This window comes from Rhopalosiphum padi, chromosome 3 (assembly GCF_020882245.1).
Source record: "Rhopalosiphum padi isolate XX-2018 chromosome 3, ASM2088224v1, whole genome shotgun sequence".
Lineage (NCBI taxonomy): Eukaryota > Metazoa > Arthropoda > Insecta > Hemiptera > Aphididae > Rhopalosiphum > Rhopalosiphum padi.
The window spans coordinates 7,564,097-7,576,926 of NC_083599.1; the positions used below are offsets into that span (position 1 = coordinate 7,564,097).

The 12,830-nt window shown below is 28.8% G+C and overlaps 2 protein-coding genes across 3 annotated transcripts; one reads left to right on the forward strand and one right to left on the reverse strand.

The window, feature by feature from the left end:
• Positions 1-2,990: 2,990 nt before the first annotated feature.
• LOC132927417 (eukaryotic initiation factor 4A-III-like) lies at positions 2,991-7,854 on the forward strand. The gene is made up of 10 exons (XM_060991938.1): positions 2,991-3,326; positions 3,412-3,614; positions 3,862-3,994; positions 4,064-4,197; positions 4,260-4,348; positions 4,412-4,550; positions 4,615-4,730; positions 6,718-6,825; positions 7,193-7,320; positions 7,457-7,854. Exons 1-10 carry the CDS (start codon positions 3,197-3,199, stop codon positions 7,471-7,473), a joined length of 1,197 nt encoding a protein of 398 aa, XP_060847921.1. The 5' UTR covers positions 2,991-3,196; the 3' UTR covers positions 7,474-7,854.
• Positions 7,855-8,650: 796 nt separating this feature from the next.
• On the reverse strand, positions 8,651-12,205 carry LOC132927445 (vacuolar protein sorting-associated protein 26C). Of its 2 annotated transcripts, none has more exons than XM_060991980.1 (7): positions 11,938-12,205; positions 11,765-11,872; positions 11,437-11,667; positions 11,208-11,363; positions 10,976-11,072; positions 10,371-10,496; positions 8,651-8,790 (listed from the first exon to the last, which is right to left on the reverse strand). In XM_060991980.1, exons 1-7 carry the CDS (start codon positions 11,992-11,994, stop codon positions 8,711-8,713), a joined length of 855 nt encoding a protein of 284 aa, XP_060847963.1. In that variant the 5' UTR covers positions 11,995-12,205; the 3' UTR covers positions 8,651-8,710. The 2 variants fall into 2 exon arrangements, with proteins under 2 accessions (XP_060847963.1, XP_060847962.1); XM_060991979.1 differs by having other exon boundaries at positions 11,729-11,872; positions 11,938-12,202.
• Between the last annotated feature and the right edge of the window lie 625 nt (positions 12,206-12,830).

Consider the following 12,830-nt stretch of genomic DNA (forward strand, 5'->3'; position numbering starts at 1 on the left):
CATATTATAGCTTTAGTATTATGTATTATGATTATGGTAGTCGAGAAAGGCAACTCATGGCTACCACGGTAGTGCGTTATAATATTATTATTATGATAATTATCCGAAGTATTAAAATTTGTTTATTAATTTAACTTAAACGTGTCTGAATTATTTTATTAATCTATTTCACTCAACAAATATATTTTATGTTCCTGGTTTTTTTTCTTGTAAGCTTTAGCGCCCCCCTTGGCTCCTTATAGGTACCATTAGCGCCTGGAGCAAAAGATACCCACTTGTTTAGTTAATTTACCCATAGCCATAGTGTTAAAACCGTTATAGATGTTAGATACAGCTGTATTTACGGTAATACTCGTATAGTACTATAGTCGTACATTAGCTGATATATTATTGACACGGAGTGAAAGACATGAGAAAGACACGGAGAAGCTAATATAGTTCATATATAGTTCATGCGGTTTGGATATTTATCGATTATCATTGGGTATTAATGTTAAATTTCGGTTATTATTTGAATAGGTACCTATTATTATTATTTAATATAGTACTAATTTAACCTGTAGTTTGAAAACCTACCTATTCGGATACTCATCTATGTATTCCAATATTTCACTATTCCGTGTTACACTACCACTGAGTTGAAAAAAAACACGGATTTTATTTAAAAAAAAAACAAAAAAAACGCGTTTCAAACGTTTATTAAAGATGTTTTTTTTACATGTTTAAAACGTGTTTTTTTGTTTAAAACAAAAAAAATATGTAAAAATTACCCTTTAATAAATCCTTAAAAATTAAAATAGTCAATTAGCATCCCTCTATCACTCATCAGCCATTAATTGTATTATAATTATTATTTTTATAGATATATAGATTAAGTCTTCCATACGGAATACCTTTTTTTTAAACTTATTATTTTTTATTCATACTTATGTAGTTTCTGACGCTGAGGACGATGGTGCTATCTAAATATGGGAGGGGGCCAAGGGGGTCATGAATATTTTCAGTTTTGGAGCTTTGCAGTCTACAACAATTGACCCAATTTTTTTGGATGCCATTGTTATTAATTTTGAAATCGATAAAATTGTTGATTTTCAACAAAAAAGTCTTTAAAAAAATTATCCTGCAGATGAGTAGAAAAATCCATCGATTATTTTAATTTAAAATTTACCAAAATTATTGTTTTAAATACACGTTTTTTATTGATGTTTAAAACGTATGTTTTCCGTCATGTAATTGGGGCCCGTTTAAATTTGCGTGAAAAAATCTACGATTATTACAACAATTGGATGTTATTGACTACGAAAATACATACAAATTGTAATTATCTTAGAATAGATATTACTATATTAGATCCAAGAAAATGTATAACTTATTGTTACTACTATAGTAATTATATATTTATATATTACTGATTAATAAGTATTATAATTCCGTGGTACAATTAGAGACTTTTATTATAAGAGTTATTTTTACATTTAGTGAAGTGGAAAATAAACACAACAAACTGACATCTGTTAGTTGCTGTAACTGTTGTACTTATAAATATGGAACTATTATATAACTTATAAGTTGAATCTTTTCTAAATATTAATAATTAGTAATTACGAGTCTTTCTACAACAATCACTGAGCCAACGTTGTTATTTTTTTTAAATTAAAATCATGCCACATAAAAAGTAAAAGTGATTTTCAAAATGGAAATAAAAAGTTAAAAACAATTTGGAATTGAAAAAAACACGAGATACTTTTGATAAATTTATTTTACCCAGAACAAATCGATAATGTACCTATAATGTAATAGCAATGTTTAAGTTTATAAATATAACGATACTATTAAATACCTACTATAAAATAAATGTAAAAAACCAAAATATGTTATATATTTATTGTTTTTTCTCTGATTCTCTCTACCATTATACTATAATATACAGTATTTTAAGTTTTATTATTGAAATGAAAAGCGAGTTACCTACTTAATACTTAATAAAAATAAGATGAATATTGAATAAAAAATTGAAATAATTTGAACTATGAAAAAATATATAATTTATTGAAAAATAACATAAAAAACCATGAAAATTATGATAATTTAAGATAATTAAAAATATAAATTATTATCATTAAAACAATTAACAGTCAACTACAGTAGTTACAAATTACAATTAACTTTTAAAACTACTAATAGTAATAAGTCTGTAATTTATTGTATATGTATTTATATTTCATTAATTATTTTCTATTATATTTGTATAAAATAAATAAAAATGTAAACATTATATTCTAGCTATAGTTTGCGACGAAAAGAAAAATTTTAAGTAATAGAATAAGTAAATAACCGTACAAAAACCAAATATTTGAGGGGTGTTTGAACACCCAAAACACCTTCCCCCCTTTATACGTCCCTGACCTTTATCTATGACAGACGACAGTATATACTCGTCTACAGTCTACGACTCCGAGTGGTCGTCGAACACGGCTTTCCGCCGACTTCCGTCCTCGCGGCTCGTGGATGTGTTCGGAAGTGTCGGAGTAAGTCATCATCTATTTTAAAATACGCTGTCCATGTAATCACGTGCCTCAGGCAACTGTCACCGTAACGTACTAACGTCGTCCGTCGCGAAAATGACAGTTTATAAAAGTAATGAAAACATTATCAATTTTTAATTAAATCAAAAGAAGCTGACTACCATATTTCCCCTGCACACAGACAACAATGGCGGTCTGTCGACGTTCGACAATTTACTACGCAAACGCAATATTAAGTGAATAGAGTGACGTGCTGACCCCTTCGCGGTCACTCCTCACGATCACAGTTATGTACTCCCGTGAGCGAGTGATGCGTGTGCGTCCGACGTGTATTTCATTCTCCATGACCAGAATAGGTAGTGCACCTACCGTCGCTTATTATTCCATGTCCACGACTAGCCAATGGTGTGCCGTGTACGAAAATCAATGATCACTGGTTTGGCGTTTGCTGTTTACGTCTCGACACTCGTGTCGACTAATTAATATTCGAACACGGTTTTAGAACGTTATCGTTGAAATGTTCGATATCGCATAATCATAATCATTCGTTCGCCGTGTGTTGTTACTTGTTACACTACAGGCATAGTCGTCTGTCATTGCTCATTTATCGGAAAGCGAATAATTAGTCGTACGGTTTTTGTTTTCTATCGTCGTATTTGCACGCTTGCACGATGACCGTCCGAAGTAAGAAAATTGATTTAAAGCACGTAGAGTTCGATACCAGTGATGGCGTCGAGGTACTGTCTACGTTCGACGACATGAACCTCCGGGAAGACCTCGTTCGCGGTATATACGCGTACGGTAAGTCTCATCTCATTGAACACCGCCACTGTGCACCAATTGGGACGCACCATACACAAATATAAATGCACTTTTTTTTGTTTAGGATTTGAACGGCCTTCGGCCATCCAACAGCGTGCCATAATGCCGATAGTCAAAGGACGCGACGTTATAGCCCAAGCCCAGTCGGGTACTGGCAAGACGGCCACAATTTCAATCGCTATGTTGCAATCCATTGACATGGAACTCGGAGACACGCAAGTATTATGTCTTTCGCCAACTCGTGAGCTGGCGGTACAAATTCGAAAGGTATGCAATATTTAAATGCACCATGTTTTTCTACCAATTAGTTATGACTCTATTGTGTAATACCTACAGTAGTAATTTGAAATGCAAATAAGTTCTAAATAGCTGCTTTGATACATTTTATAGTGATAATTAAATTGGTTAATAAAAATAAAAATTGTTTTTATTAATAAAATCCAAATAGGTACTTTATAGGTACTTTGTTTTCAAATAATTAAAACGTTTTTAATTAAATTGAATTATTATGTAGGTAGTTTTAGCATTGGGAGATTATTTAAACGTTCAATGTCATGCTTGTATTGGTGGTACTAACCTCGGTGAAGACTTTAGAAAATTGGAATTTGGTCAACACATTGTTTCTGGAACTCCTGGACGTGTGTTTGGTTTGTATAATATTGTACAGTTATTTAAAAAAAAAAAAACATATTAATGAACTATAATTGTTTGTATAGATATGATAAGACGTAAAGCATTGCGTACACGTAACATTAAAATGTTAGTGTTAGATGAAGCAGATGAAATGCTCAATCAAGGATTCAAAAAACAAATATATGATGTATATCGCTTTTTGCCACCTGCTACTCAGGTATGATTAAACTTGACAATATTTTTGTTTTAGTCATTCGAATAATTTTTTAATTTTCTTAGGTTATCTTAGTATCCGCTACATTGCCACATGAAATATTAGAAATGACCAATAAGTTCATGACCAATCCTTTTAGGATAATAGTTAAACGGTTTGTGTTAACGTATATTCTTAAAATTAAAAAGGCAAACATAGTTATTAATTATATTTTTAGTGATGAACTGACTCTTGAAGATATAAAACAGTTCTTTGTAGCAGTTGAACAAGAGGAATGGAAATTTGATACATTGTGTGATCTTTATGATACTCTAACAATAACTAAAGCAATCATTTTTTGTTGTACAAAAAGAAAGGTTTATGATTAGATGTAAAATAAATGAAAATAATTACTAACCTATATTATAATTGTCTATTTAGGTGGACTGGCTCACTGAAAAGATGAGGGAAGCTAATTTCACAGTCAGTTCGATGCATGGAGATATGCCACAAAAAGAGAGAGATGTTATAATGAAGGAATTTCATGCCGGACAAACGTAAGTGTTTCCTAGCAACTAAATTATTAGACTTATTAGAGAATGTCAACTTAAAAATCGACAAGAAATTATGCTTTAAAATAGGATAATTTTGGTGGTCTACAAATTGTTGTATAATATTATTTGTGTTTAATTATAATATGTCATAAATATATTATATTATATTTATAAATTATAATGTCATGAATTACACTGTTTAATCGCCCATAACAGTAACAATAGTAATTTTATTATATTTTATTTATTAACGCAATTGTTCCGAAATAACATAAATTATTTTTGTAATTTTGATGTTCTTAAAATATTTTTTGAATCTATATTCATGACAAAATGCAAGGTCTATAATAGTCGAGAAAAATTAAATATAAATTAAATTTATTTTCTATTCCAAAAGTTTTAGATGGTAATCATCAATATAATTAAAGATTCTAAGTGGCCTGGTATTTAGAAAATTAAAAGTTTTGTATTCAATATTAAAATTTAATTAAGATTTATGAGTTAACTATAGGTAAAATAATAATTAATATTATTACCGATATACTTACCTATGTCTCTATGTGACAATTTTATTCTTCACCAATCTGCAGTATAATATCATTAATATCTATACGTCTTGTACATGTTAAAAGTGGGTTGGGTATATGTCTTCGAATGACAAGTGTAAGATCAATTATTTGTTCAAATAGGTATAATATGTTCAAAAATTTGAATGAACAAAATAATATATTAAATATTATTACTTTATTTTTAAGCGTACATTTTTACAACGTACCCGATTAGCAACCAACGAAATAACACAGATAATGTTCTTACCTAAAAGTTTGATAATTGGTCAAATCACTTGGAATGCATTTTCATAACTTATTTTTTTTTCTTGACTTAATATAGATCATTCAGGTCTTTCGCCGCAACCACCACTTCCCTCCATCTGTCTATCCGTAGCTAGCTCTTTATCGTTCAGGATTCCCAGCATATCCAAGTCTTTATGGACCCAGTCTATCTATCTTTGTCTTGTACGACCGAATGGTCTTTTGCTCTTCGGCTTCTAGCAGGTGACTTGACCGATTGTCTGTACATGCCCTGCCCAGCTTATCCTTTTGCTTTTCATATTAGCTATTATATATGAATCCTTTAACATGCTTATTACTTCTTCATTCTTTCTTCGCTCATATTCTCCCATGTTTTGGTTTTTTCTGGGCCAAAAATTTATCGTAACTCCTTTCTCTTAAATCTTGCTAGGTTATGCTCGTCTGTTTTGGTTGTAGCCCAGGTTTCACATGCACATAGCGCTATCGGGCGAATCATTACTTTGTATAAAATTAGTTAAGATTTGATTGAAACTAGTTTAGATTTTAATATTGTCTTTAATCCAAAGAAGCACTTGTTAGCTAAGTTTATTCACTTTTGTATTTTTTTGTAGTTATTGCCCGACACACTCAATTCCACTCCTAGATACTTGAATTTTTCGACCAACTTGAACTCCATATCTCTTACTATCAAATTATTAATAATTGGTATTTCATAAATTACAGGTCAAATTACTACTATTTTAATCGTAAAAGCAAATGTGGTACTTGTATTTTAGATATAGGCTGTTGAACAATGTGATTTATGACGTCATATAAAGCGACAAATATATTTGTAAACATAAAATATTTTGTACAATTCTTAGATCAATAAAATTATAATTTTTATTACATTATGTATAATTATTTTATGTATTACATAGCAGCATCTATGGTATTTAATATTTATGTTTGTGTACTTCAAATTATTTAAAACTATACAATTTCTAATTAAATTACTCATAATATTACAAGTAAGTAAGGTCCTATTTTAGTGATAAATAAAAACAATTAATTTCCTTAACGGGATTTTGTTTACTTTGCAAGACCCCCTAATATGTTTAAAATAAATATCTTATATCAAGTTATTAGATACAAATGATACAATTTCTTTAATATATATATTTTTTAAATATTTACAGAAGAGTCTTAATCACTACAGACATTTTGTCTCGTGGTATTGATGTTCAAGAAGTTTCATTGGTCATAAATTATGATTTACCCAACAATCGCGAACTTTATTTACATAGGTAAATTATTTGTATTAAGTAAGGTAGGATACACATGGATTGTTTTTATTGTTGTTGTCACATTAGTTAACAAATCATTGATTATTGAAAAAAGCAATTACATTTTCATTTAAGTCATACTTATTTATTTTTCTGCTAACTCAAGGTTAATGGTCTTCAACCGGTGGGTCACGACCTAATTTTGGGTCAAGTAAGCTTTAAAAGGAGGTTGTGGCAGAACTTCTCTTTCAAAAATAAAATTATAAATTATATATATAAAAAAATGGTGTTGTGAGTAAAAAAGGTTAAAGACCACTGATCTAAAGTCAGTCTAGACTATACTTATTAGTTTATATTCAATACACTTATATATATATATTATATACAGGATTGGCCGTTCTGGAAGATTTGGTCGCAAAGGTGTGGCAATTAATTTTGTAAAGATGGAAGATGTTAGAATCTTACGTGATATTGAACAGTATTATTCAACACAGATAGATGAAATGCCAATGAATGGTAAGTATAATAAATGCCATCAATACTAATGATTTTGTACATGTTTATTTTGAATTCCATTTTGTATTTGCAATGAATATGCACCTGTCTTTACATAATATAAACATTTTAATAACACCTATTTTATTATTTTCAGTGGCTGACTTGATTTGAATGCGCAGAACCCAGACTATTTTATAACATTACTTTATTTTTTTTTTTTAATTATTACTATCGCCTAATATGTAATGATACATTTTTCAATAATGAAAAATAGTAAACAAGACATTTTTTTATTATTTTTTAATTACATTGAAATAAAATTAATGTACGTGTATATACAAAATACATACTGATTTTAAAACCATATTATGTAATAAATTATAACAGTAATTTTTATCTATAATTTTACAATTTAAGTTAATAATTATAAAATGTAAGCCTATTGATCAAGTATGTATGTACTCTGTATATTGTTCATATACAATTATGTTTGATAATAAAATTATACTAAACAATGTAACCAGTAAAGAAAAATATATTTTAAGAAAACAATTATAAGTTTTAAAATTTTGTTATTTAATTATAACATTGGTCATAATAATATACATAATGAGTATATCAAATATTATGTCCATTGCATAAATAAGAAATTATGATTATAATTTTATAATCTGAATAAAAAATGGTTTACAGCAGTGGTTCTCAACCTTTTTAGCGGCAAACACCACCAATTTTGTGAAAATATTTTGAGACCTATTAATAACATACCTATATACTAATAATATACCCAAATAAGAAAATGTGCCATAACTCGAAAAAAATTAAGAAATGAGTATCTGATAGGTTTATTAGTTGTACACAATCTTTATAGAAAAAAACCCTGAAATTACACTGATTAGGTTATAAACTCAATTATCTTTCTTTGAAAACGCCACGGATAACAAAAAAAATTATAAGTACTAAGTAAGAATACCGTATCTTATACTTGCTAAGCATAAATGCTGTAAATATGTTTATAGAAAATGTGTTTTCGCATAACACTTCTGTCTTTTAGACAATTTAATTTTTAATTTTTTTTTCAAGCAATAATGCCATACAATTTTCTTACAGCATTTATCCTTAAAAATAACTTTTATTCATACAACAATCAAATAATACTTTTAAATTATTACTTCATTGCATGCCTCGTTAAAAAAAACTACAAAGGTCGATAGATTGTATAATATTATTTTAACTAGGATGGGGGATCCCATAGGTTGGGAACTGTTGGCTTATGGGATTATGGTTTAGGGTTTTTTTTACCATCTATACTCTACAGGCAATTATTTTTCATATATAAACAATAGTATTTGAAAACATAAATTTAAAATTTTATTTTTAAAAAACTGTACAAATAACAATTTTTAGTTCATCTATAGAGAGTGATTGGAAAATTTTCAGTCACTAAGTGATCGTCAACAAAAATAACTGAAATGTTGACTTCAAACTCTGAAAAAAAAACTTAAAATTAAAAACAAAATCATAATATATTTATAATGATAAATAGACATTTTACTAAAAACAAGATTGAATGTATGAAATCATTTAGTAAATAGAGTAAACATTATTTATACAAATGTAATCATTAAAGAACATATATGTATATGCACTAAATACATTAAAAGTAGGATTTTAGAAATATTATTATAAAAATCTTCAAAATATGTTTTTTTTTTTTTTACATTTACACATAAATAATATCAACAATTTATTGTATTTAATTCTATTATTTAATTGTAGAATGTTGATAAAGTCTACTTGGTAACAGGCTAAATTTCAATTATATGCTAAGAAGTTGAGATTTAAGATTTCTAAAGTAACTAGTTTTTAATCTAACGTAATTTTAATATTTAAAAATATTGTATGGTGTGGCAATACGTTTTTCTATTTAATTAATAACATAAGCATGTTGAGGTCAGGACGAATAGTGTGAACATTGTATTATTTAATTTAACCATTTAAGTATGTTCACATGTTACACACTTCTTGGAAAAATCGAAACTCATAACCCCGCAGATAAGGATACAAATCAACAAGAATACTATTAGATATTATTAGATACATTCAGAAGCTGGTCGAAACACCACTCGTGGTCTTGTTTATAAGTATTTTGGAGTTAAGTCCTAACACCACGTACTCACCAAACAGCCTATCTTTTACAAATATTGTATTTTTGTATTTGAGTTTAAATTAAATAAAGATTTTTTTTACTTGAATCATTATATATTAATTCCTATGTTGATGTATGAATCGATCGTCGTAACGTAACATATAAAATAATTAAAATAAAAATGGATTTTTTTTTTTAAAAAGAATGATTTAAATTTTAAATATTTCTAAATAGTTTAACAATAAATATATATATTAAAATATTTGTTTTCTAATGATAACTATGTAAAACTCACTGTATCATCATTCAAAAATGAAATTCAATATAGGCATATTTAAATATTAATTTTATAGAGGAGCTTAACAGGTGTTACAGATTTTATTGCCCTAAAATTATAATTTTTTTAATTTGAATAAAATAATTTTTTTAATTAAATGTTCAATGTGTAAAATAAAGACAACACATGTAGGTACTATGTCCTCTTAAATGATTATTGATTGTTTACCTAACTTGGCATTATAATTTTTATTACAATTTACAAATTTTTTCATGAAATATAGATAATAGTTTTCAATGAAGAATCGTTATTAATTATTATCATAATGGTAGTGAACAGTGATTTATTATGCGAATGTTTATTATGTTTACCATGAAATGTGAACCACAGATTTCTGTAATAAACATATTTATCTAGTTACACAGTATATGGAAATCCTTATACATATTTAGTAATAATTCTAGTTTTTTCATTGTTATGTATCATAAAAAAATATATTATTAAATTTCTAATAAAAATATGTTGGTCATTCTATAATCCGTAATACCTAGATTATCCTTCACTTTAAATATGCCTATGAGTATATAAACAATAATAAATAGTTTAAATTCATGTGAAAATCGTTACTTGATGAAGATTTACCTATTTTGAAATTTGTTGTTTTTGTGGTGGAACAAGAAAACAACCTTGGAAAAATCATGTAAATTGGAATTGAAATACCCGTTGATACATTTCCTTCAGCAATTTGAATGTTTTGAATTTCAGTGGCTATAGAATTTTTTACGTAATGAATTAATACAATTTTAATATATCTTATAATAGGTTAGGTACTTACATGTGTTGTCTCCATCATAAAAACCACACACCATACCAAAATATATGTTCAGCAGTTTCAATTTTGTATATTTAGCTTGAATATTAAGAGTGAAATAATCTATTATTATACTTAAAAGTAGGGACATTATTCGTGCTCCCTCATCAGTTTTTATAATTCTTTAATTTTTAAGTAAATTATGAGTATTTTTAAATAATAATAATTTATATAATTATCTCGCTTAAAAATTTAAGTATTGTAGAAAACATGTATAATGTTCTTACCTTTAACTTTGATAATAGGTTAATTCACTCATCTATTAAAGCTAACAACACAAAATCAGTTCTACTGAATGCAAAGTTACTATTTTTATAGGTTTCTATGACTGAGACAATACATGTAGCGTTCACTTAAGTGAAAATAAAAAAATTACCATCTTTTGAGAAACCTTCGGCACAACCACAAGTTTCAACGCGCACTAATTGTACATCTATTGATTTAATGGGGATATCAGAATGTTCAATTTTCACCTAGAAATTGTAATACAAATATTTAAATTAACTATTAAGGGCCATTCTTACAATGTCCAGTTAAGTGTTTTAACACTTAAACAGACATTATAAGAATGGTTCAAGTAATCAAAAACAGTACACATCATATCTCACTTCTCCTGTAAATGGCTGCATAATTGAACAGATAACCGAATCAATTGAACCGATGATATGAAACTTTGGTATATTGGAACTATCATTAACGTTCGCCAAAGTATTATGATTTATCACAAACTTGTCCACTTTAGATGACAGCACATTTAAACATGGCTATAAAACCGTAAAAAATAAAAACACTCACTTATTGAGGAATGGTTTTTAGCGTTCACCAATGTTTACCTACAGTATTTTCGACAACAAATTCAAGCGTTTTGTGAATGTCCTTATTCAGGAAATTCCTCTTGATAACAGCTTTCAGCAGATACTGGACGTTAATGAAGACGCCATGATAGGACTCGTACAGCACTTTGTTCAGGAGAGGTGTGACGGGAGCTTCAAATGGTATTTCAGTGGTACCGCTCGGAAACCGGCCGGCGCGGGCTATTTCCAACGAGCACATCATCAATTGCACCGGCTAAAAATTTGAAGACAATCTTAGTAACATCGATGTGATATGGCCACGCGTACGTGTGTACCTTCACAGAATTGTAGAAAGCGTCGAAAGCACCTACGTTTTGAGTGCTGATCTGCAGGTCGACTGTGCCCTCAATGGTCATGGAGACGCCTTCGTGTTTGACTTCTGTCGGGGTGTCGATGATCACCACACCAGCAATCGTGTCCTGTGAATAGTTATACCGATTACGATATTATTGACAGTCACGAACGAGAGTAAGCGCATACTTACGCCTTCGCGATACACCTTGTTCGACCGCTTCAGTTGTATATCCAAGTTTAACGCCATCGTTGTTGCGAGTACTTCAGTGAAGCAACACCGTAGGTAACGCCGACGAGACCCGTCGTACAGTAACGCGATGTGATTCAAATGTGTAAAATATGTTTACAATGTTTACATTTAAATAATTATGCACTACCCAACACGGGACGAGTGTTGTACGGCTGTAAATCAAATTGTTATTATTTTAATAAGTGTTGTGTAATCATTATCATTCGTTATTATGTACGGTCATTTTTCAAAAAGTTGTTATCATAATGTTGGTGATTAGCACGATTTAAATCGATATCTTAAATCGTGATGATTGTGATAACGTCTTTTTGATACCGAGGCAGTGTGATAATGTCGATAATGACATCTATTACCCGCGGTTGTTCTAAAATATACAACAAATCTCAATACAAGTAAAACATAAGAATTTTCCAGAATTGTTAAAATTAACTACATATAAATACATAATTTCCACAGTTATTGTTTACAAAACTTCCCACAAGAAATTTAATAAAGAAAAACTTCCACTACTGTTGACTACAAGTGTCTACAAGTCTACAACTAGTACAACTGTAATAAATATACAATATCGTGTACGTACCTTGACGAATGATGATAATATTGAAATAAGTTGGTACAAGAAGTTATTATTGACAATTGTAATAGGTACATAAATTTAATGCTTAAGTAAGCATGCTATAGAGAGATATTTAATGTACATTTAATATGATACACAAAAGAATGAAATGCATTAGTTAGGTACATGATCATTATTGTTAAGTGCAGTATAGGACACAATAATTGCAGTACAATGAGAAATATTAAATGTGAAATTTGTTTAACGAATTTATGTG

What these genes read in the sequence shown, in the direction of transcription:
- LOC132927417 (XM_060991938.1), top strand. Translation starts at nt 3,197, where the DNA reads ATGACCGTCCGAAGTAAGAAAATTGATTTAAAGCACGTAGAGTTCGAT. An exon ending in AACTCCTGGACGTGTGTTTG is followed by an intron (nt 3,995 to 4,063) that starts GTTTGTATAATA and finishes TTGTTTGTATAG; the next exon opens with ATATGATAAGACGTAAAGCA. An exon ending in CGCGAACTTTATTTACATAG is followed by an intron (nt 6,826 to 7,192) that starts GTAAATTATTTG and finishes TATTATATACAG; the next exon opens with GATTGGCCGTTCTGGAAGAT.
- LOC132927445 (XM_060991979.1), bottom strand. Translation starts at nt 11,994, where the DNA reads ATGGCGTTAAACTTGGATATACAACTGAAGCGGTCGAACAAGGTGTAT. An exon ending in CTTTCTACAATTCTGTGAAG is followed by an intron (nt 11,668 to 11,728) that starts GTACACACGTAC and finishes TCAAATTTTTAG; the next exon opens with CCGGTGCAATTGATGATGTG. An exon ending in TGCAGCCATTTACAGGAGAA is followed by an intron (nt 11,073 to 11,207) that starts GTGAGATATGAT and finishes TACAATTTCTAG; the next exon opens with GTGAAAATTGAACATTCTGA.